Source organism: Diaporthe batatas (assembly GCF_019321695.1).
Source record: "Diaporthe batatas strain CRI 302-4 chromosome Unknown Contig00010, whole genome shotgun sequence".
NCBI classification, from domain to species: Eukaryota; Fungi; Ascomycota; class Sordariomycetes; order Diaporthales; family Diaporthaceae; genus Diaporthe; species Diaporthe batatas.
In genome coordinates this window covers 697,692-720,552 of record NW_025408557.1, presented here as the reverse complement: position 1 = coordinate 720,552, position 22,861 = coordinate 697,692, and the positions used below count along the sequence as shown (strand labels likewise).

The window sequence follows — 22,861 nt, the reverse complement described above, 5'->3', positions numbered from 1 at the left end:
ACAAGACAAACACACGGGTCAAGAAATGCATACAAGCCATTCCAGGCCTACCTGCAGGGGTCGAGCCGCCTGGACCCGTCTGGGGTCAGCCCTGCCAGTGATGTCACATGCTAAGACAAGCCTACGGTCTAAACCCATGCTACACTGAGCAGCTACGATACAGCGCCCATTTTACTGCGAAGAAGCCATTCAACTTTTTTCAGTCTTCACCACAACATCCCCGTCCATTTACGCAGACAACGCGACGACGCGCGCCACACAACGCATCGCCCTTCGACTCGACGATCACTGCCTCGAAGCCACATTGCGCAAAGATTCGCAGTGCCCCACGATGATCCAATAGACAAGTAGAGGCCCAAACTTTTATCCGGTTCTGTTCGAATCCCGGCAGCCTGTGATGGGCGCACGACAAACACGATGGCAACGGACCCCGAAGACCAGCCCTCACCCGTCCCGGAACCCTTGACCGACGGAGACAGCCATGCCACAAGCAGCGACTCCGACAGCGACTCGGGCGAGTCGCCCGCACCCCAGGTAGAATGGCTAGCCACGGCACGCGCGAAGCGGTCCACCGCCGGCAACCGCATGAAGTCGATGCTCGCCAACGAGGAGCCCGCCGACGAGGACTCGGACCTGGAGCTGCTGTTCCAGGAGGACGAGGACGACGCCGGGTTCAGCGACAGGGGCCAGGACGACGGCTCCGACGCGCAGATGGACTCGTCCGACGACGAGGACGAGAACGAGGCCGAGGCCGAGGACGAGGGCGAGAAGGAGCTGCAGCGCAAGGAGCGCGACAAGAAGCTCGCGGCCCGCAAGCGCAAGGCCCAGCAGGCCATCCCCGCGCGGTTCAGGAAGAAGGTCCGCATCAGCCAGCCCCCGACGCCGACCAGCACCACCGCCGAGCCGCCCAAGCCCCGGCCCAAGAAGAAGTCGGAGCGCGCCAGCTGGCTGCCCTCGGCCGCCGACATGCCCACGCGCTCGTCCGACCGCAAGACCACCAGGCTCAGCAAGGAGCAGCTGCACAACCAGATGGTCGAGCGCGAGGAGCGGCGCAAGAGGCAGGTGGAGCTCATGGAGAAGAAGGCCAAGAAGCTCGAGGCCATGAAGAAGCCGCCCATGACGCAGGCCGAGAGGCTCGCCGAGGCCGCCCTGGTCGAGGAGACGAACTCAAAGAGCCTCAACAGGTGGGAGGAGGCCGAGAAGGTGCGCGAGGAGGAGCGCCGGGCCAAGCTGGCGGCGCTGAACAACCGCCGGCTCGAGGGCCCCGTCGTCACCATGTGGAGTGGCATCGTCGACCTCAGCGAGACCCAGCTGAAGAACGTGGGCAAGCTGGTGTCCATCGAGGAGAAACCCAAGCGGAAGAGGCCGTCCACTGCCGCTTCTACTGCCGCAAATACGGGCGCGAATACGGGTGCGAATACCGCCGCGCCGAGCCCCAAGCCAGACCAACCATCCACAGCCGTCTCGAATGCAGGCACTGCGGCTACGGCCAGTCCCAAGGCGGAGACAGCAGCTTCAGAGACAGTCCCCCCTACGCCGATTGCACAAGAAGGCTCCACCCTACAGACTGTGCCAGAAACACAAGGAGAGCCAAAAGGCCCCAAGAAAGAGGCGGCTGAGCAATCCGAGAGTACTGTTACACAGGTGCCTACTGAGAAATCCACGACTGAGTCTTCAGCTACTGGAAACCCAACAACTCAGCCTCTGGCGAGTGAGCAATCTACGTCAGAACAGCCTGCTGCTGTACAACCTACAACAGCACAGCCTACGACTGAACAAAACTCAACTGGGACATCCACGGCTGGGCAACCTGTGACTGGGCAGAACACCGCTGAGCCGACGACGAGTGGGCAACTCACGACGGGGCAGCCTGCGACTAGCCAACCTTCAACGGAGCAAATTACGACCCAAAAAGCTACAAACGAGCAGATCAGCACTCAGCAGACGCCGCCTTCATTACCAACGGCCACCGCACCCGCAGCTGCACCCCTTTCTGCACCCGCGCCCACGACAGTGCCGGTATCAACGCCAGTGCCGGCGCCCATAGCACCAGTCACCATCCCACCTCGCCCTCTATCTGCCTCGAGGCCCCAGTCCATGTCACCAGGAATCCCGAGTCCCGGCATATTCGCTCCCATGGCACACGCTCGTGGGACACCTCCCCCGAGGCCTCTGTCTGCGTCCCCAGCAGCCTCGGGCCCAGCAGCATCGCCCCCGGTTTCAGGCCCTTCTCCTCTCTCCGTGCCTCCGAAATCGAGAAATATGTCCCCTTCGATGCCCTCGCCACCCGTCAAGACGGAGCCGCAGAGCACCTCACAGCTGCCCTTGGCCCTTAGGCCGGATATAGGACCGCGGTTTATGCCGCCTCCGAATCCTCATCTCACCCAATCGCCCCAGCCGAGTGTCCTTGCCCCTCCAGTCGGCATGCCCAGCATGTTCAATGGACCGGTGCCGGTCTTGGGATACGCGGCTCAACATCCTCCTCGCCCCGCTGGCCTGGCTGCCCCAAATGGCTCTCACTCGCCTTCGCCTCTGAACCCCTCGTCACCTGCTGCGGCTCCCATCCCAATCCCAGGATCAAATCAAGCACCCAACCCACTTTCCGCTTTCCCAAGCCCATTCCAACAACCTCCTCCCGCACCGCAACCATCAGCAATCCATACAACGGCTAGCTTTCAGCCGATAATGCCAATCGCGGCACCTGTGCCCGCCGTTCCGGCTCCAGGTCCGGCTCCAGGTCCAGGTCCAGCCTCAGTTCCATCGCCAGGAGCGGCTCCTGCTCCGACCGGAACTCCCGCGAAGCTTACCAAGAAGCAACAGAAGGAGGCAGCAGCCAGCGCTAAGAAGGCCGCCAAAGCTGCAGCTCCGAAGAAGCCCCCTCCTCCACCTCCCAAATCCCCATCGCCCGAGCCGCCTCTGGAAGGCAAAGTCACCCGCAGCTGCATCATTCTCCAAGACTTTGACGAAGACGCCATCAAGAAGCCCGATGTCCAGACCCAGATCCTGTTCGGCCGCAAGATGACCAAGCTGGCGAGTAAGTCTACCCATGTTGGATCTGTCCTGTCCCGACCTCAAGAACAATAATGAAAGCTAATCAACACCGCCCGCCCCTCAGAACCCACCCCCGCGCCCCTGTGCGTCATCACAAACCACCCAGCCAAGTACAGGGACCCCAAGACGGGACTGCCATACCACAACGCCTACGCCTTCAAGGAGATCCAGAAGCTCGTGGCGGGCGACTTCAAGTGGAGCCAGCTCACGGGCACGTGGGTGGGCCGCGGCGACGACGCGGCCCAGGGCGTGCCCGCGCGGTTCACGCGCCCCGAGACGGAGGAGGAGAGGAAGGAGAGGCTCGAGCGCAAGGAGAGGGAGAAGAAGGAGGCCGAGGAGCGCAAGGCGCGGGAGGAGAAGCTCGCCGCGGAGGAGAAGGCCAGGCTCGAGGCTGCTGGGCCACCGCCGCCGCCGCCGACGACGACGACGACGACGAAGAGTACTGCCTCGTCCACTGGGCTGGTTCCGACGGCGCCGATGGGCACAACCCCTGCCCCGATGGCCCCGATGGCACCGATGGGACAGGGTGCCGACGCCCAGGCGGCGCCTGTCGCTTCTGGCTCGGTGCCGCTGCCAAACACCATCCCGGCGCCTGCGACCGCGCCTGCGGGATTACCTCCCCCGCCGGCGGCGATACCACCGTCGATACCGCCGCCTGGTGGTGATACAAAGGCAACAGTAGGACCGGCCCCACAGGCAGGACCGGCCCCGACGGTGCCTGGGCGGGCCGCGACAACTGGTGGAATGCCCGCTGCCGCTCCCGTTGCGGCAGATACCGACACCGTCATGACGCCAGCACCGCCGCTTGGATCCGGTGTGGACCAGGCGGGGCCCGCCGCCTAGTCCCTGGAACAGCTCGCGAGGCTGGCTCCGGATAGGCTGTAGCGGGTTAGATACAGGGTTATAAAGATACTTGATTCAGACAGCCGCCACTCCTGGTCCTTATTATTCCATTCCCCCCTCTCGTGAAGTCGCAATGCGTCGGGCAATGCAGGAAAAGTAGGGGCACATTGTGCCAGGCAGGCCACGGGATGGCGGCGGAAGTGTCGAGTGGTGACTTTGCTCTATGCTGATCGCAGTCTCATCCCACTGACGTCTGATCGAGTTATAACGTTGTTCGTCGTGATTCATTGCGTCCTAGAGGATACATACATCCCGAGCCCCACCGTCTCTTTCCTCTGGGAACGTCCTTCTGCCTTGAAGAACTACACCTGTATTCCCATCTGTCGTGACTGTGTGGGAACTGTACAGCAGGTACGAAATCGTGGTGGCATAACCGTCCTCACGAAATCAGAAAAGATGGATGCTTCTTAAAAATCCGGCTCACAAGGGCGCCCCAAAATCAATTGACTCCAGTGGTATCTCCTCCAAATCCAACCGTCAAAAAATTCATCCAGGCCGTAGACGACCATGCGCAGTGATACGAAATGCCGCCCCATCTCAACCCGAACCCAAAACCTCCTTTCCAAGAGACCAGATGCTGGTCAAAGCCGCCAAGGGGTACGTATTTATGCATCCACCACGCACGTCAAGGCTTATAAGCCTCCTCCGCCACAAGCGTCTCCTCCTCCCAGCACTTCTCCAGCCACCGCTCCGTCACCACATACGGCCGCCTGAGGTCCTCCCTCTCGCTGACCCGGGCGTTGATCCCCATCGCCACCTCGCCCGCGCCGTCGGCATCGCCCCCGCTGACGACGACAACATGCGTCACGTCGCCGTCGCCAAGGTCGGCCGCGACCTCGCCGCCCCCGAACCGGACCCACGCATCCAGGCGCGCCGTCGTGAGCCGGTGCTCCTGGCCCGCGACGTGCGCGAGCAGGACACGGCACCGCCGGAACACGTAGCCCCGCGAGCGGGGCAGCTCGTGGCCGCGGGCCTCGAGCTGGTCGTAGAAGGCGCCGTTGTCGAAGCCACGCGCCGCGGTGTTGTCGCCGTCGTCCGCCATGCGGTCCTCCCTCCAGCGCGCGAAGAGCCGGTCCATCTCGTCCCCGTCCAGGTCGCGGTGGTAGCTGTCGCCGAGGGGGTCCGTGTTCTCGAGGGCGAGGGCGCGCATGTCGTCGGGCGCGAGGTAGAGGTGCTCGTCCTCGTAGGGCAGGAGGTATTGCTGTCTGGCGCAGTCGACGAGCCACTTGGGGCTGATGATGTAGGCCACGCCCTCGGTCCTGGCCAGCGAGTTGACGAGCACCGTCTTCCTGTCGCCGACGCCGATCGCGGTGCCCTCGGCGACCTTCCTGGCGTCCTGGACGATGGAGCCGCCGTGCTCTCGCACGAGGTTCTGGAGGTCCCTCTCTAGCATGTCTAGGGCCTCGGACCCGGACGGTATGTAGAACGCCATGCCCTCGAACAGCTTGGACTTCTCGAACACGACGGCGCCGTCGTTCTCGGGGAGGTACAAGCCTGTCTTTGCCTTCTTCTTGGGTGCTTTCTTCCTCTTCTCCTCATATTCGATCTGTCTCTTTTGGTCCTCCCCCTTTTTGATCTCGAAGCGGACTTCGTTCCACTGGTCAATATCGAGGGCATCAGTCCAGCTCTTGTCAGTGCGTATGCCTTTGAAGCGAGGAAAGCGCAACGTCTTCATGACACTGAAAGAATTGGAGTCCTCGACGCTGGAGGCTTTGACCTCGATCACGATCGACTGGCTTGGTCGGATCCACCGGTCTGGCTTTTCTGCGTACCTCTCCCCGCCAGCCAGCTCGATGTATTGTCTTGCGCGCTTTGGGTTCCAGTCCTGCCACTTGTCCTCCGGGAGGAGACGTTGGATCTCTTCGTAATCCTCCATCTTTATGCCACCACCGACCTTAAAGAAACTGTAAAACTTCTCGGGATGAGCAGTCCCCGCTTCGATCTCCCTCTGGCTTGCCCTTAGTCCGCAGAGGAAACTTGAGAGAATCCCACCCCGTCTTCCGGTGCCATAGTACCCGCCTATGATGACACAATCCAGGGTCTCGCCGTAGTCTTTCATGTAGTCGGGCTTGATCTTGATCCAGTGGTAGGGGCGACTGTTTAGGTAATACTCAGCGTGCGGGTTCTTGAGCATGATGCCCTCCGCAGAGTCCTGGATGATCTGGCGAAGGTACGGCTCGATTTCCGAAGGCGACGTGCAAACCTGGTGGGGGTGGATTTCGAACCGCCCAGGGACATCCTGGATGATGTATTCCAGTAACTCGTGCCGTTTCGCGAGTGGCGTGGCGGTCAGGTCTTTATCGTTGTACAACAAGATGTCGAAAACCCGGTATAGAGGTCTGGGTTTCTCTTCGTCGTGCGGGTTCCTCTGCGCGTGTATCGCGTGAGTCTTCAGAGTCCCGAAAGTGACCATCCCGCCTTTCTTGGGGTCGAACCCAACCATCTCCCCGTCCAGAATGCAGTTTGGCACGCTGCGGAATGAGTTTCCCAGATGCCGTGTAAGGGCCGAATTGGCATCGTCAACTGACTCCCCATACAGATATGTGTAGTCCTTACCCCGTTTGGACCAGAACTTGAAACGGTATGCACCGTCCTCCATCTGAACGTGCATGAGCATCCTCTCCCCATCGACCTTCTCCTCCATCCAGAACGTCGGGTCGTCTGCAGGAAGCTTGAGTTGGCGAACGATCTTGTCCCAGGTCATGGCATTGCTGGCGGTTGGTGCAAGCTGGGGCATGAAATTATGCATTATATGGAGTCTCTGGTCGTCCTCCCCGATGCGAATTTCCGGGTCCGTGAGCTGCCGACAGACATCGCGCAGGTCGGAGTTGACATTGAAGAGGTCCACGCCATCTGGGTGCCATTTTGTCAGGACGGATTTCTCGGATACACCCACCCTGATCTGCTTAAGTATGATGCGGATGAGCCACTGCAGCTCCAGGGCGGACATGTGCAGGTAGAAGTCATCGAGGATTGGGAGCTGGTCGGCCTCTCTGCTAGAGCCTGCCAACTGGTCAAGCAGCTCGTTCACGCGTGATATGCTCATGGTGCCAAAGCCCTCTATCTCGACGCGCTTTTGCAAGGCCTGATAACAGCGTCCTGCGAAGTCACCAGCCATGCGGGTCGCCTCGGTCTGGCCGGGGTTCTTCCAGTTATTGAGACTCTTGGCATCTGGGTTGTTGTTGGAGATGCCGAGGAGCTTGACGAGCCGCTTCGCAATAGTCTGCTCCTTGAGTCCGTATACCGAGCGCTCGCTGTCGATTTGCGGACAAATGAGGCGCATGGCCGGGTAGATGTCATTCCCGACTTCTTGGCGCCATCTGGAAAAGAAACCTTCGAGGACCTCATTCGTGTGCACCCTCGTCGACTTGGCTTCCACCTTGATTCTTCCTACGCCTGGGGCATGGGTGAAATGAGTGGGTGCGGGGCCCTTCTTCAAGGGTTCAAAGAGGTCCTTGACAAGCTCGGCGAATGGTAGGGTGGGAGAATGGTTGTGAGGGGCCGGCTGGCTGGGTTGACTCATGATGGGCGAGAGGCTTGTGAGGTCAAGAAGGGATGGGTGTGTGTGACGGTTGGTTGATTGGGCAGATGATGGATATTAGATCATGCTGGTGTTGGGAATTGGATGGGGATAGGGCCATTCGGCATGTTGATGGAGAACGCGACGCGCGACGGGCGTGAACGTGTGCGTGTAGGTGAGAGTGAAGTGCTGCCTGGGACATGCGGCGCGGTTGCCTCGCCAGATCATGTGAAGTGAAGCTTACATCAGCTCGAGCCAACCGCAGACCAACAGCCAGCAGGCCAACAGCTTGAACAGGCAGACATTAATGTGCACGCTTTTATGTTTACAGCGCTGACCGTAATATTTTATCATATCCATCGGTTCCAAAGTCAGTGCAGCGCAACTCGCACTCATGCCTGCACATACAAAAGCTGACCGACCACACAGCCCACACAGCGTCCCATTGCTCTGGTAATCTGATCAGACAATAAAAGAGGACCCATCTCGATGTGTGGGGATCCGAGGAAGCTCAAAAGTCAATTGCACTAGTGTTGGTGTTGAATCATATTGTCAGACTGTCGAGCAAGAGAGTCACCACGTTGCGTGCTCAACCCGGCTAATATGACAGTGTGGTGCACCCACACCGGGACACGTGCCGAACATATCCACGTATCCACAGATCTGGGGCACTGGCCGTCTGGAGCAAGATCTCCATGTCGGAAAATACATTCAGAAATGGTCCTCGCCTGTGAGTAGTAGTGTTGAGAAGGGCTGAGAGGGTGCACACAGTACCTAGGCAGGCAGGTGAAGGATGGCAGGATGACAGGATGGGAGGATGGCCCCTGCGGCGATCTCCTCGCCCGGGAGTTGGAGTGGTTGGTTGCATCATTACCCTGTAATGGCTGTCACACTAACTCTGCGGGTTCCCGTCGTGGTGGGACCTGCAAAGGGGGTCGCGTGCCGCCGACGGGTGGTGGGACTGGGAAAGCTTTCATGCAGAAGACGGCGGACAGGGGGCCCGAAGGAGGCGAACAGCAAAACCTCCAAGGTGGTCTGTCATTTGGAATAAAAATACAAGCAGAGACCGCATCATGGACATCAAGCCACGCCGTCTTCAGGGCCTTGCCGTGCGAGAGACGGAAGCCATCGGGACCGGCTGGACGGGCTTAGTTGGCACAAGAGCCGTCAATTGGCATTGAACAGGCTTGACGTCATCCATCGACGCCTCGGGACAAGCTACCTCCAAGCTCAGGGCCCGGCTCAGAGCACCACCATGCGGCAAGCCATGCCAGTTCAGTATACCTACCAAGTCAGCCAGTCTGCCAGTCCCGATCATATGATTCTCTTGGCGTGCCGATTCCAACATTTCAGCTCAACCCAGCATGCCCAAACTGGCCCAGGCCACTCATCGACGTCCACATCTCCAGTATTATACCACAATAGGCCTGCTGTAGTGGGCCCCTTCCATTCGATGCAAGGTGGCCGCAGGGCATACACACACTGTCTCAACTCGAGTTGGGGTTTCAATGGCAGGGCAAAGCAAGGCACGAGGCGTGGTTGGGCATGTTGCAGAGCTCACGTCGAACGACATGACATGACCCACCCACTTAGCAACAAGTTCTACCGCACCATGCCCCATATAGTGTGTGCACTATGTTGGGATTGAATTGATACGACAGTCCCAGTGTAACCCTGTTCCCAGCTTCCCATCCCTGCCAGCCTGGCCCCTCTGTTTCTGCGACGCGGAACTCAACATGAGGCCTCTTTTTGTTAATCTATCCAATTCTGATCGTCGCCCGCAGCCGCCAGGTGGATTAGCCGCCCACGTTTGAGTCTGTACATGGGCAGTCTGGCAGTCACTGCACATGTGGTGTCAGAGGGTGGCTGGTATGGCAGTATGGCAGGGTCATGGCTGGTCATGGCTGATGGCAGAAGCTTCCGTGTTACACCAGGAGCTCTAGCTGCGACTGTGGGACTCAACGACAGACCGTTCTCGCCAGTGCCCTGGCCTTGGTGACATGCAAGCCACATAGAAACGAGATTCGAGGGCAGACAAAACAACACCTGGGAACACGTCCATGGCGTTTGTCCCACTGCGGCCTAGCACGTAGGGGCTGAGCCGCACACACGGTCAAGATCGACACTGGGCTGCCCATCTCATCATGGACCGCATTTGGGCGGCTGGGCGGCTGGAACTGGAAACAGCGATGTTGCTCTCTGCCAGTGCCAGTGCCACTGCCATTCCTGCTTGCTTTCTGGCAGTCCGCGCAGCCAGGCCGGTAACCCGGCACATCCACTAGCTGCAACGGGAGGTAGCTTGATGCTGCAGCTCGTTCCATTGGCATTGTTCAATTTCCACACCCCGATCTCGCCCTTGCCCTTTGCGAAATCACCCCTTGACACGCACCCTGTCTTTTTTTTTGACGTCGGTGCTCCTGTACTTATGACGTATTGGTTCACGTCACAACCACGGCAGCAAACGTAGGTACCACACTCTCCCACCCAACGGCAGACCACGCAGGCACGTTTGGACCAGACTACCTGCCACGCAGTACCTGCCTGCCTACCAATGATGTACATCCTCAGCTCGTAGTCTGGACTACGACCAAGGACCCAACCATTCTCGTCCCATCCCATGCTTGCTTGCATCTTGGTGACTGGCTCTCAGTCAAAGCTCTATAAACCAACTTTAGCCATCCACCCCCCTTCCTCCGCTGTCTCCTTCCTTCCCCCCTTTGCCATCTGCTGTTGACGAAGCTCATTCATCAACAAACACCACCACCCTTTCCCAACGACGTGATACCCCATCCCCCAACGCCCCCTTTTTTGATACCCAGGCAATTTTTGTCAAAAGGCTCAGTCCACCGCCAATTAATCGACCCTCTACTATCACAGTAGTAATTCCAAGCACACAACTACAGAGTAATCATGACAACTAACGTCAACAAACCCGTCGACGTGAAGGCCAAGGAGGCCGACGTGAACAGGAAGCTCCAGATCTACGGCATTGCGTCTGCATTCCAGAACGGCAAGGTTCCATCCGTAGGTCGCATCTGCTCGTGTCCCAAAGCCAATTGACCGCGCTGACCTCTTCCGTACTAGAATGCCCAAATCGATGTTGCCCTGAACAGCTTCCTGGCCTCCAAGGCCCTGTCTTCGCCCTCAGACAAGCTTTCCACCGAGGGCAAGGCACTTGTTAAAGACTTCCGTGAGGTTGTCACCCAGGCCAAGAATCTCCTGTTGTCCAAGAACGAGGGTAATTTGCTCCAGGACTTCATCTGGCAGACTACGCAGTTCGATCCCAAGGCTGTTGGCACACCCAATGCCCCTGTCAACAAGGAGACCGCACAGCAGCACGGCGACAAGGCACTGCAAGGATTGCGCACTCTGGGCACCTTGATCATCACCAATGGCCAATTCCGGAAGCTTCGTATGTGCCACCCACTCCAGTTTGCCGTGTGGAACGCGCCCACCACTAACATCTCCATAGTGAACGATGCCAGCATCCTGTTGCGCGATATTGCCGGTGACGCCGCTACTAACGCCGCCGGCAGGGTTAGGCCATCGGAGGATCGATTGTCCCAGATTGATCGGCCCGCCGACGACAACACCTGGCATGAGAAGCCCGACTTCTCCAAGGACAACATTAGGAGTCAAATTCAGAAGAACTATAAGGGCAACGACCCTCAACAGGACGCGCAGAAGGTCGCTGAGAACGCAGCCAATGCTGCTCAGGATCCCAGCTCAGACAGCGGGGTCAACGTCGCGGCCGGCGTTGATGCTGCGAAGCAGACCGCACAGGAAAAGACCGGTATAACCGAGCAGGATGCTGCCGCGGCGAAGGAAGCTGCCAATAAGCGGGCCGCAGAGTACCGCGCCAAGACTCTGGAGTACCTCAAGAAGAAGGTTCCCCAAGAGCGTCGCGAGCAGACAATTTGGCGCTTGAAGAAGATGATCCTTGAGTGTCAGCAGCATCCTGACTACCAGGAGGCTATCACGACCCTGCTTGACCTGGCCGAGCAGTACGGTGGCCACGCCAGCACCCTGGCTCAGGGTGGTCAGGGCACTGTTAAGGGCGCCCGCTCGTCCCTTGCTCAGGCTGAGGCCGATCTCAAGACTCTGATCGAGCGGTTTGCAAATGGCACGTCCAGCGATGATTTGTGGTCAGCCGTGAACCAGATCTACGAGGATGCACAGAAGGACCCAGAGCTGAAGGACTGGTTCAAGTCCTTGGACAAGTACATTCGCCGGTCTCTTCAAGAGAACGGTTACATCCTCGAAGAGGCGTCTACCCAGGAATGGAACAGGCTGTACGACCATGGCGACTACCTGCTTCGCCAAAAGTACAAGACCCACACTGATCGTGTCATTGATGAGGTCAAGTTCCTCGCCGGCCAGTTCGATGAGGATGCCCAGAACAAGCAATTCGCCGCCACCGTCAACAAGCTCTTCACTGACCTCGGCAACGACGAAAATGGCAAGCCAACCTTCAAGCCTCACCTGGTGAAGGACCTCACCGAAGTCATCCTCCCGCTTGTGTTCGAGAACGTTGCTTACATTCCCGTCCCTCGCGTCGAGTACTCTGACCCACAGGTCGACGCTGTCATCGAGAACCTCGTCCTCGAGAGCGATAACTTCACGCCCAACCTGTTGGAGATCAACAGTCAGAACCACATGCGGTGGGGACGCAAGAAGGTTACCAGCAAGCACCAGCATGCCTTCGAAATCAAGGTTTCGGGCGTCCAGATGGATCTGCGGGATGTCAGCTTCTACGTCAAGAAGAAGCAGGGATTCCCTTCCATCACCGACCAGGGTGTGATGGACATTGTGTTGGCAGGCGAGGGCTTCGGCTTCACGCTGAAGATGTCTTCGGCGGACAAGAAAGACTCGCAGAATTTCTTCAAGGTCGACAAGGTTGACGTCAACATCAGCAACATGAAGCTGAAGGTGAAGAAGTCTAAGCATAAGCTGCTGTTCGCTATTGCCAAGCCTATTGCGTTGAAGGCCATGAAACCCGCAATCCAGAAGGCTGCGGAGAAGGCCATCAAGGACAACTTCAACCAGGCGGACGCCTTCTTGAAGCAGGTTCAGGTCGAGGCGAATCGCGCCTTGGAGGAGGCTCGCGAGGATCCCAAGAACGCCCCCAACATCTACAAGCGCTATGTCGACGCCTTCCAGAAGCAGCTCCTCCAGGGCAAGAAGAAGGCCGTCGATGCCGTGGCCGATAAGAAGGTCAACTACGCCATCACCCAGGAGGATAGCATGTTCAAGGACATCAAGCTACCGGGAGGTATCAGCTCCAAGGCTACCGAGTACAAGGAGCTGGCCCGCAAGGGCGAGAAGTGGGAGTCGCCCGTCTTCTCCATCGGTTCTGCTAAGAGTAAGTGACTAGCTGCCACTCGCATCGCACCGCAACTCTTTCCAGGTAACAAAGCACTGACAAGCAAACAGCAAGTACCGATATCCCTGTTGCGCCCAAGGTCACCCGAAAGCCTCACACCACCGGCGCTGCCACGAACGGTTCCAACACTAATGGTAGCACCACGCTCACCGACAATGGCAACATCAAGAGTGACCTCAACGCCGCTACCAATAATCAGTTCACCCAGTCCACCCCTGCAACCACTGTCTCCTAAGTCATAAGTTGAGGACGGAGCAGCATTAAAATTGACGATGATGAGATACCCACGGAAACGAAGACATCGATTCACGGAGCATTCTCTACGGAAATGGATTCTCGCGCGCGTGCGGGTATGTTGAAGAAAAATGACGGCTCTTCTCCTTTGTTGAATAACGCTATCGGACATGCCATGATTGGTCAACCTTTTGATTTCCTTTTCTTCTTATACCCGGACGGTCGTGGACTTTCATAACTTTGATACCCGGTTTGGGCAAACCAGTCTCTTTCTCAGCCGGGGATAGGCGGGCTGCAGAAGTGTAATGCGGGGATTAGTAATGGAAAGAGAGGTTCCTGTTTTCACAATCATTTCATGTCTCCTTTTTCCCTCCGTCTTTCGGCTCCTCCGCAACCGCGTGCTCACCACTCTACTTAATTCCGTAGTACGTAGAATTGGAACACAAAATAAGAAACTTGGTTTGTTTGTTCGACTGGCTGTGCAATTGTCAGCGAGGGGCTCGAGCTACATATGGTGTCAAGAAATATTGCTGATTCATAAGCACGAGTGGTTCACAGTTTTGCGAACATGTTCCTAGGTATAGAACATTGGTGTTGGTCTGCTTGGTCATGACCTTGAGGCCCTCAATCCTGGTGGTTGGCCTGAACATTGGAGTGTTCAGGACATGCTGGAGTGACTCAAGTTAGAGAGTTAGCCACAATACATCGTGGTCGATATCACAGATGCGCCGCTTATAAAAGGGTCAACTCCCCCGGCTCTGCGGCTCTGAATCTCACCAACACAAAACGGTAGACCTCCTCCTGGTCTATCTTACAGTACACAAGTGAAGAATGGCAACGCGACTCATACCCGAATTCAATAAAGACTCGCCAGATCCAAAAAAGGAGACAGCACCCATAAATCTGAGGCTCGGTCCAAACGACACTTGACACAAATCGACAGCAACCGGGTGTAACCAGGGAGAAAAAGGAAATGCGACCGCGTCCAAGACAGTCAGAACGAGAGATTTACGACTGCCAGTGAAAGGAGACAGCCATCATCCCCAAAGTCGGTCTCATGTGTCTCTTTCGCACCCGCAAGGTCGGTCTCACGTATCCCTTTCCTCCTGCCACAGACATACTTTAAGTACCGCGCGATTAGGTACTGACCACGAGTCTTTGTTCGCTCTAGCAGAAAAGCAAAGCCCGTTCTAGCACGACCACCCACCCACGGCCCAGAAGAAGGACGACGATGCCCATGCCGACGATGATGCCCATGCCCATGCAGATGCCAATCTGCACAGAGTGCATCCTCCCAATGGACACGATCGGCCACGTCACATGGGTCCTCGACGCCCCGCAGCCGCAGTGCTGCCCCTGCGCGGCCACTGCCTACCCCGGCTGGACGTACAACCACCACCGGGGGATGTGGCTTACCTGCCTCGGGTGCGGCGGCGGCGCCGCCGCGGGCGTGCTCTCGGGGCCCCCCGTGTACCGGGTCGAGCACCAGTGTCCCGGCTGCTTGATCGACGGGGTCAGGGTCTTTCACCGGCCCGTGGTTGTCGAGCGGGATAACCCTGCGGCTGAGGAGAGGGAGAGGGAGCGGCGGGAGAGGGCCAACCTGGCGGGGGCGAGGCCCCGGCCCAGGGCGAGAAGTCGGAGTCGGAGTCGGGCTCCTCCTGTTCCTCCTCACAGGGTCGGCAGGGACCAGCGCGCGCGGAGGTCTCATCATGGTGGCGGCGGCAGGATGAGCATGGGACCGCCGCCGCCGCCGCCGGTTGGGACCTACTATGAGCCCAGGCCGTCGTGGAGGGCGAGGATCGTGGACTGGGCGTGCCGCACCGTGCCGGTGTTTGTGCCGCCCCCGCCGCCCAGGTTCGAGTTGTGGATGGAAGCCGCGCCGGCGCCTCAGTACTACTACCACCACCAGCACCACCAGCATGGGCGATCGTCGTCTGCGGCCCCATCATACTGGACCCGGAGGAGATCGCCGTCGTCCGTGCCCCGGGGCCGACGGGGCGGCGGGCGTCGGTCATCTAGGTCCAGATCTAGATTCGCGCCTCCGAGTTACCGGGGGCGGGGACGGAGCATGCCGCCGCCTCGTCCCTACCGGGGGACATCGGTGTCTTCGTACGCAGCGAGCGATGAGGACTCATCTTACGAGAGAACGCGTACGCCGCCATGGAGGAGAAAGAACAAAAGAAGGTATGAGAGGGATCATGAGAGGCTGCGTCAGGGGCGGCATCATGAACGATCGTATCGTGAGCCTTACTACTACCAAGAACAACCGCGGGTTGAATACCGGGGAGCTTGGGCCTGGACACCGGTGGATTCACATTGGCGACTTTGGTGAGTACGGTCCTTGGTAGGGGAGGCATATGTCATGCTCTTCTAAGAAATTATTGTTCGGGGTGTAGGCATTTATTAGTCTTCTTTTTGGAACCGTTGTTTTGGTGGTTCATAAGTAGGTACCTCGTTCCAAGGTTTATAAATTCATGCTTTTCTCTTGACCAATTTAGCCCCCAAAAGCAAGTAGATGCAGTATGTGCGTACCTACGATGCTACAATTCAAGTTGAAAGTTGTTCTTCAGTATAAAAGGGTGTGAATCTCAGTCAACGCCCTACTATCATCACCTATTCTCAACCGCTGCACTGATCTTGGTCATGCAAGTCTTGATGGCCTTGAAAAGGGTTGTGAGTCGTCAGTTCCCGAGGTCAATCAGTGATATTTCTAATCTAAAGCGTCATGGTTTCTATGATTTGACAGCCACGACACTGATCTCGGTGGCTACTCTGATAAGGGAAGACATGCATGTTTGGCCTATATTGCATATCCTAACGGGCCCATGGCAAAGGTGACGCGAAAAGTTTCCAGTGGTGGCATAATATCCAAAACTACAATAATAACTCCGTTCAACTGATTGCCTTGCCTTGGTATGCAAACGATCTCTGACAGTGTAACAATTTGCTTGGGACAATTTCTCGTTGAGTACTCACTTTGGCCGATGCCTGCGACAAAGCATTAGGTAGGTTGAACGCAATTTCCGTCATTATGCCTAACGCCAGCCTGGGACTGCTCAAGTGCCCAATCACGTATATAAACCACAGACCCACGGGACATCATGACTGCTGTTAGTAAGTTACGAAAGAATGCTCGTGAAATGGAGAAGGGCGGTTAGAACATATAAACCGCTTCTGCAACCCAAGTAGTCCGGCTTTGAGTCCAGACCTGGACTCCTCACCACCCTCGCTCTGAGTTCCGACTGGGCCGTAAATCAAAGTTCGGTACTCATATTGCCTACTATTATTCAAACTCTATCTGCCAAGGGCGTGTATGTGCACTCATCTTAACACAGGTGCCTCGAGCCTCCATTGACTCTTATCCCTAGTACCAGCAGCAAAAACATCAAACATGCCAGAACATCAGGAGTCACCGCAGCATTCCGAATCTTCCGAACCTTCAAAAACTTCGAAACGACGTCGCACACGGTACTGCAGGAATTGTGGCAGAGACCTGAACGGGCTGGGAGGGATCATTTAATGCGTCGTGGCAGAGGACGTGCCGTGCCACTGCATGGACCGCGCATCCCAGGATCCACGCACCGGCGTTGATCCCCGCGGGCTCAGTCCGTGCATGAACCGGTACTGCAACAAACAGGACCCTAGATATCCCTGGGGGTGCGTGGAGTATGACTTCACCATGTATCGCGGTAAATGTCGCAGTTGCGATGGGACGGGGGTCTACGACGAGATGGGGGAGACGCGGTGTGCGGGCGACGACAGGCGCCGGCATAACAATCAAGGCGGTTCATTGTGAGGTCCCGAGGGAGAGCAGTTTTATGAGTTTATGGTACGGCCGGGATGGTTGGGTAAGGCCACCTGGGGAGGGGCTGTGGAGAGTCACTATGCAACAAAGCACTTGTTATGAGTTCTAGCAGCAATGGAAGTTGTGCCCGTTGACTTTAATCAAGATAGCCGTGGGTGAAGTGGTGTGGTTGGACAAATTCAGAAGCCAACAATACACTGCCACTTGTGCTTTCTCATCGGGGCAGGAGTAAATAATAATTGTGGCCCTGCACCTAGAACTGAATTGTTCTCCGGTTGAGAACTTATGCTTGGACGGTGGCATTGCTGTTCATCACTTGAGTTGGTCTTCTAGACCATACAGTCCCATTGACATAGTTAGATGTGGACAGGCTGGAACTAAGCTTGATATTTTCCATGCATAGATCTTTTTCTTTTCTATTCGGTATCCAAGTTTCCGGCTGGATGTAATTGTATCTTATAGTCTCAGCTGTTCCCGATATCTCTTTTACATTCCTATTTTCAGGGCTCTTAGTTCAAGTTGTTAAGAATGTCAACTGAAACAGTTTGAGAGGGAATGGCGCAGTTAAACGATTTTGTATCAAATAATCCGCTAGCTACACCCAGCTTGTAGTGCATTCCTTTGCAGCCTATGAAGTATGATGCTAGATCGGTAAATAGCAAATGCACATGTCAACCACTTCAGAGCTAACGACTCGTATTCGCCAGTAATGAGTTGCGTGGATAAGCCGAGGCCGTGAGTCCTAAAGGCTGTCCAAATAGTACTATTAGTAACTTACATAGGCATCAATGGTACAAGCTGGAGGCCTGCGAGGGACCCTCAACCCTATTGTACAATATATTCTACTTGAATTCGGAATTCCATTTATCATGTCCGTTGAAACGAGGTTTGATATTACCTAGTATCTGAGCCTTTTCAAGCTAGGGACAACACCAAAGGCTATGACCGCGCCGAATTATTTTCGTAGATGTAGAAATAGGTACCTGTCACCGTGCATCCTTTTCTCAGCGGGATTTTCAGAATAGCCTGTCAGCTGAAACTTGCATCCACACGAACCATTGGAGGGATTGTCTGCTGACACCTCATCACTGTGGCGGGCGCATGGGGCTGAGTGGAGGGGGTGTGACCTGCAGGCAATTTTAGGCCCCAAGAATCCAAGGTGGAGGCTCTCTGCCAGCCCACAATCTGAGCTTCGATTCCCAAGTACTCGGGAAATCAATCCATCTAATATACAGAGCCTCGAATTCTGTGAGAACACCTCAACCCACTCCGAGGATCTGCTTCTGTTAGGTCTACCAGCTACAAGTACCAGTCAGCCCACACACACCCCAACTGTGGAAGGGGCTACGGCCGCACGAAGAAAGTACAATGGATCCTTGGACGATCATCGGGACTACATCGGCAGTGCTCAGTTTTGCCGAGTTCGCGTTCGCAATCGTAAAGACCGCGGTGGACATCAACAAGTCCGAAGATGGCGCCTCGGAGGACAACAAGAGGCTTGCGGATGTCACCAAGAACGGACAGGAGCTCCTAGCCCAGATGTCCGAGTTTAAGATATCACAGGCCCAGGAACCCACGCTTGGGCCAACTGAGGATAGCATGCTGGCCACGGCCGAGCAGTGCCGACTCCTCGGGGAGAAGATCCTAAAGTTTCTGGACAAGATGCAAGCGAACAAGGAGGGCTCGTTACGGTCATCCCTCAAGGCTGCTGCGAAGGAGGTTTGGTACAAGAGCACGGTCAAGGGGTTGAATGAGCAGCTTCAAAGTTGCAGGACACAGCTGAATACGCATCTGCTGGTAGTAGTTGGGTAAGTAGTGGGAATAACTCATAAGTAAACTCGCATTTGACAGGGTTTGCTGATCATAATTGCCGAGCCGATGGATAGGTCTAGGGCAGGCAAAAGCTTTGAAAAGCTACTCATTATGCACTCCGCTCAAGCCAACGACATTTCTCGGCTACAGAGCCTTGTGGAGAGGCTCTCACGGAACCAAGAGCTTGAGCTCGCTCAGATCGGACAGATAGCAGAGATATTCGCCCTGCCCGACACCATTCTCGAAAACATCAACAGGAAAAGGATCCTTAAGGGGTTGGAGTTTGACCAGATCGAGGCCCGGCACGAGCAGATCTCACAGGCGGCCCGTGACACTTTTGGTTGGTGCATTTCGGAAGAGGCCGTACCAAGAGGCCAGGGACTTCTTGACATCTCACTCAAGAAGTGGCTTCGAGCCGGCCATGGCATATTTCACATCTCCGCGAAGCCTGGTGGCGGCAAATCTACGCTGATGAAAATGCTAGAGAAGCACAGCTCCACGCACTCACTGCTCAAGACGTGGGCGGGGGACAAGACCTTGGTGAAGGCCAATTTCTTTGTGTGGAACGCAGGTGTTCCACTCCAGAAGAACCTACAGGGGATGATACGGACACTTCTCAGGCAGATCCTCCAGCAAGTACCGGAGCTCATCCGGACGCTTTTTCAAAAGTACTGGAACCCGCGCGGCTTTTATCCCTGGATGAATCTGGAAGATTTGAAAATCAGTCTTGAGGATATCGAATCCGCCACCAAACATTTGATGACCGACACGGATATTGCGGATCACCATCGTTTCTGCTTCTTTGTTGATGGCCTTGACGAGTTTGAGGACCATGAGCTGAAGCATACGGAGGTCGCAGAGTACCTTCAGGAATGGGTGTCGCACAATCCCTCGGGGGTCAAGTTTTGCGTATCCAGCCGAGAGGAGCCGGCCTTCATGAACACCTTTCCCGCGGAGCAGAGGCTCAGATTGCACCTGCTAACTCGGCCCGATGTCGAGGCAATGGTCAACGAGCGCCTCATGAAGCACCCGCACTTCCGTCAATACAAGTCTGCCGACCGGCATTCTTTTGCCCTTAATGTTGTATCCAGGGCAGAGGGCGTCTTTCTCTGGGTCCATTTGCTTATTAAGAACGAGCTCTGGGATGCGCTGGATGAGGGTGCCACGGCGGACGAGCTCTTCGCACTCCTCCGTAGGGTACCCGAGGAGCTGGATGAGTTCTTCGTCCGAATTATCAACTCCATTAGGAAGTCGAATAAGCAGGAGGCTGCGATGATTTTTGCAGTGGCTATCCAGACGGATGGGTGGTTCTACCCTCTGCGTGTGTTCCACTACTCCTTTGTGGAAGACTTCATCAAGAACCCCAACTTTTCATTCAGTATCCATTGGACGAAGCTAGAACGATCTGATAGCAAGAACATATCGGGCAGCGAGATGCCACGAAATGGCAGAGGTCGTCTAGAGAAAAGAAGTCCCAGTTTCAAAGAGCTATACGAGAGGGTATTGAAAAATCAGGATGTCCACCCCGCGGTACCATTTCTCCCCCGAGACATATCAGACAGCCAAAGGATATCGGATGGCGAAGCATGGCCAGAAAATGCCAAAAGAATCGCCAGATTTAAGAGACGTCTTCCAGGGTTGTGCAAGGGACTTTTTGAAGGTGAAACCAACGAGTTCTTGTCTTTTGCCCACAGGTCTGTTTACGATTTTCTCAAAACGGGACCAACAAAGGGTATCAAAGCGGCCATAGACGACACCAGCTCCACCGCTAGCTTAATCATACAGTGTATCACGGCGGAGACGAAATGTTTTGACCGACAGACGCTCATACCCGAGCAACAATCGAGGTATCTGGGACGTGTCATGGGCATCCTGTCGTCCTCAGCCGTCGATATACGGCCTACCTTCGAGCATCTGAAGCACCTAGAGGAGGCTCTCGCCCTGCGCCAGTCAAAACTGCCTCTAGACAACCAAAGAAGCATGTTTCAGTCGTATTTCGAGCAGCTAGCGGACTATGGTGATGTCAAGGGTAACTACTTGTCGGTATACGCGTTCGCTTGCTTTTGGAAGCTCCGCCCATACGTGGAGTGGGCCCGGGAGAACTATCCCTCTTGGATACTCGGGGACCGGGTAAGGAGTGAAATCTTCGGTGCAGTCATGCTGACAGAGCCATGGGAGAGACGTGCGATGATTACATTTTTGCTTGACATCTTCCTGGACCCCAACGGGCCCTCTCCGACCCGCAGAAAGCATGGCAACGGCTCCCCTTGGATGACGTTCCTGAAGGATGTTCTTGTCAAGCAATTCATTGTTCATAGGGATTCTGGATTCTGGTCCACTTTCATGGCCTTCCTGAGGCACAGGGCCGACCCCTTGGTTCATTTTCGATGGCACTGGCGGGATGAGTCAGACATCGGCGGACTTGATCGAAGCCAATTTGGGGTTATAGACGTAAGAACGGATTCGGAGAATGATTCAAGGGGATTCAGATTCCCCTTTGGGCACAACACTGGGGATCTCATACGCTTCCTCCGTGCCCATGATGGAGGTAGGGCAGACCTAGTCGACTTTGTGAGGTACTTTGCTCCGCCAAACATGGATGAGATCGTGGCTTTTGTTCAGGCTTGTATGGAGGAAGCACGCCGCACGGAAGATGGCAGCACCGAAATGGATTCCACTAGAGACGGTCTAGGGAAGCTGCAGCTTATGGAACAACCATAGGGTGGTAGAGTCTGCTGGGCTGTTGTTTCGGAAGAACTGTCAATTCTCGGGCGGATGAGGACTTGGTTGATGGAACTGTCCACGGCAATAACACGAGTGTGGGTATATAACTCTTTGATGTGTATTGATCTTTCACTGATTTAGCTTCTATTCCGTATGCGTCTGAAGCCATACACGGCGCCTTGATACAGTGGTAAACACTCAAACACCAACTCCGTGCTTGAGACACCAAGAAGGCACATCCATTTCCAGATGATGACAATGGTATGAGAGCCCAGTCCCAATTATGCTTGACCTCGGACAGCAAAAATCTCTTATTCAATGTTCTTTTTCTATTAGACCTCAGACCCTGATGACAGATGATATCATCTCCCTCAGCTTGCACAAAACACATGTACCAGATAGTCCCAAAATCCAGGATACAACCCAAGCATGGATCCCAGCGACTCTCGAGACCAGAGCCACATCCTACTTCCCAATAGTCAAGAACAAACGGTCGCCCACGTCCCCAAGGCCAGGCTTCAGCATCCCACCGGGGGTCAGCTCCTCGTCCAGGCCGGCGACGTAGATCTCGACGCCCTCGGGCCACTCGCCGGCGGCCCTCGCGAGGCCGGGCTGGGCGCCGAGGACGCTCAGGACGATGATCCTCTGGGCGCCCCACTCCTTGAGGGTCTGGATGGCGGCGGCGCAGGTGCCGCCGGTGGCGATGACGGGGTCGACGATGATGGCGAGGCTGGAGGGCCCGTCGGCGCTGCCGGCGGTGATGTGCTCGGGCAGGTTGTTGTAGTACTCGACGGGCTCGAGGGTCGAGGGCTCGCGGTACAGGCCCAGGTGGTGCACGGCGACGGGGTCGGGCAGCAGCGTCTGCACGGCGTCGACCATGCCCAGCCCCGAGCGCAGGATGGGCACGATGGAGAGGGTCTGCGGGATCGTCGTCGTCTCGTACTCGAAGCCGAGAGGGGTTTGGTCCTTTTACCACCCGCCCCGGGTCTGTGTGTGAGCTCGCTGCTGGTCCAAGCACGATGGGATGTGACGGGCAACGACGAACCTTGGGGCCGGGGGCTGTGGTGATGGCCGATGCTAGTGCCTCGCAGCCCACGATGAGGGAGATGTCGTGGACCAATGCCTTGACGTCCTTGGAGGGCGTGCTTTTTGACCGCAATTGGCTCAGCTTGGCCCTCAGGCAAGGGTGGTTTGAGACGTGGACATTCTTGGGTAGAGATGACATGTTGTCGGCTGTTTTCGGTGACTGGCGATACGCGAAGGAGGGGGGGTCCTGTAGTTGTGTGGTTCTAAATATCACCGAGACGCTTTACTTCATGCCTTGCACAACAACAACACAGCTACGGGAAGATTGGCGAATAGAATATGGGCGTGGCGTGGACAGATGTCAGGGTAACAAAGGACGGATAGGTCAGCAGAAATGCAGGTG

At 56.2% G+C, this 22,861-nt stretch overlaps 6 protein-coding genes across 6 annotated transcripts; 4 read left to right on the top strand and 2 right to left on the bottom strand.

Annotated features, from left to right (window-relative positions):
• The first annotated feature begins 54 nt into the window (after positions 1–54).
• Positions 55–8,630, top strand: KVR01_008477 (uncharacterized protein). The gene is made up of 2 exons (XM_044787340.1): positions 55–3,034; positions 3,116–8,630. The coding sequence occupies exons 1-2, from the start codon at positions 418–420 to the stop codon at positions 3,892–3,894; spliced, it is 3,396 nt and encodes a 1,131-aa protein (XP_044642244.1). The 5' UTR covers positions 55–417; the 3' UTR covers positions 3,895–8,630.
• KVR01_008611 (DNA ligase (ATP) DNL4) lies at positions 4,580–7,477 on the bottom strand (the record flags this gene model as incomplete). Its single annotated transcript, XM_044787348.1, has 1 exon — positions 4,580–7,477. One exon carries the CDS (start codon positions 7,475–7,477, stop codon positions 4,580–4,582), a length of 2,898 nt encoding a protein of 965 aa, XP_044642378.1.
• A 1,082-nt stretch (positions 8,631–9,712) lies between the features above and the next one.
• Positions 9,713–13,563, top strand: KVR01_008697 (uncharacterized protein). Its single transcript, XM_044789724.1, has 4 exons — positions 9,713–10,498; positions 10,559–10,886; positions 10,947–12,836; positions 12,908–13,563. The coding sequence occupies exons 1-4, from the start codon at positions 10,385–10,387 to the stop codon at positions 13,090–13,092; spliced, it is 2,517 nt and encodes an 838-aa protein (XP_044642464.1). The 5' UTR covers positions 9,713–10,384; the 3' UTR covers positions 13,093–13,563.
• An 825-nt stretch (positions 13,564–14,388) lies between these two features.
• KVR01_008836 (uncharacterized protein) lies at positions 14,389–15,149 on the top strand (the record flags this gene model as incomplete). Its single annotated transcript, XM_044787000.1, has 2 exons — positions 14,389–14,847; positions 14,871–15,149. 2 exons carry the CDS (start codon positions 14,389–14,391, stop codon positions 15,108–15,110), a joined length of 699 nt encoding a protein of 232 aa, XP_044642603.1. The 3' UTR covers positions 15,111–15,149.
• A 2,821-nt stretch (positions 15,150–17,970) lies between these two features.
• KVR01_008434 (uncharacterized protein) lies at positions 17,971–22,492 on the top strand. The gene is made up of 2 exons (XM_044793752.1): positions 17,971–18,704; positions 18,783–22,492. The coding sequence occupies exons 1-2, from the start codon at positions 18,265–18,267 to the stop codon at positions 21,427–21,429; spliced, it is 3,087 nt and encodes a 1,028-aa protein (XP_044642201.1). The 5' UTR covers positions 17,971–18,264; the 3' UTR covers positions 21,430–22,492.
• KVR01_008452 (uncharacterized protein) lies at positions 21,725–22,854 on the bottom strand. The gene is made up of 2 exons (XM_044786343.1): positions 22,478–22,854; positions 21,725–22,398 (listed from the first exon to the last, which is right to left on the bottom strand). The coding sequence occupies exons 1-2, from the start codon at positions 22,655–22,657 to the stop codon at positions 21,898–21,900; spliced, it is 681 nt and encodes a 226-aa protein (XP_044642219.1). The 5' UTR covers positions 22,658–22,854; the 3' UTR covers positions 21,725–21,897.
• Between the last annotated feature and the right edge of the window lie 7 nt (positions 22,855–22,861).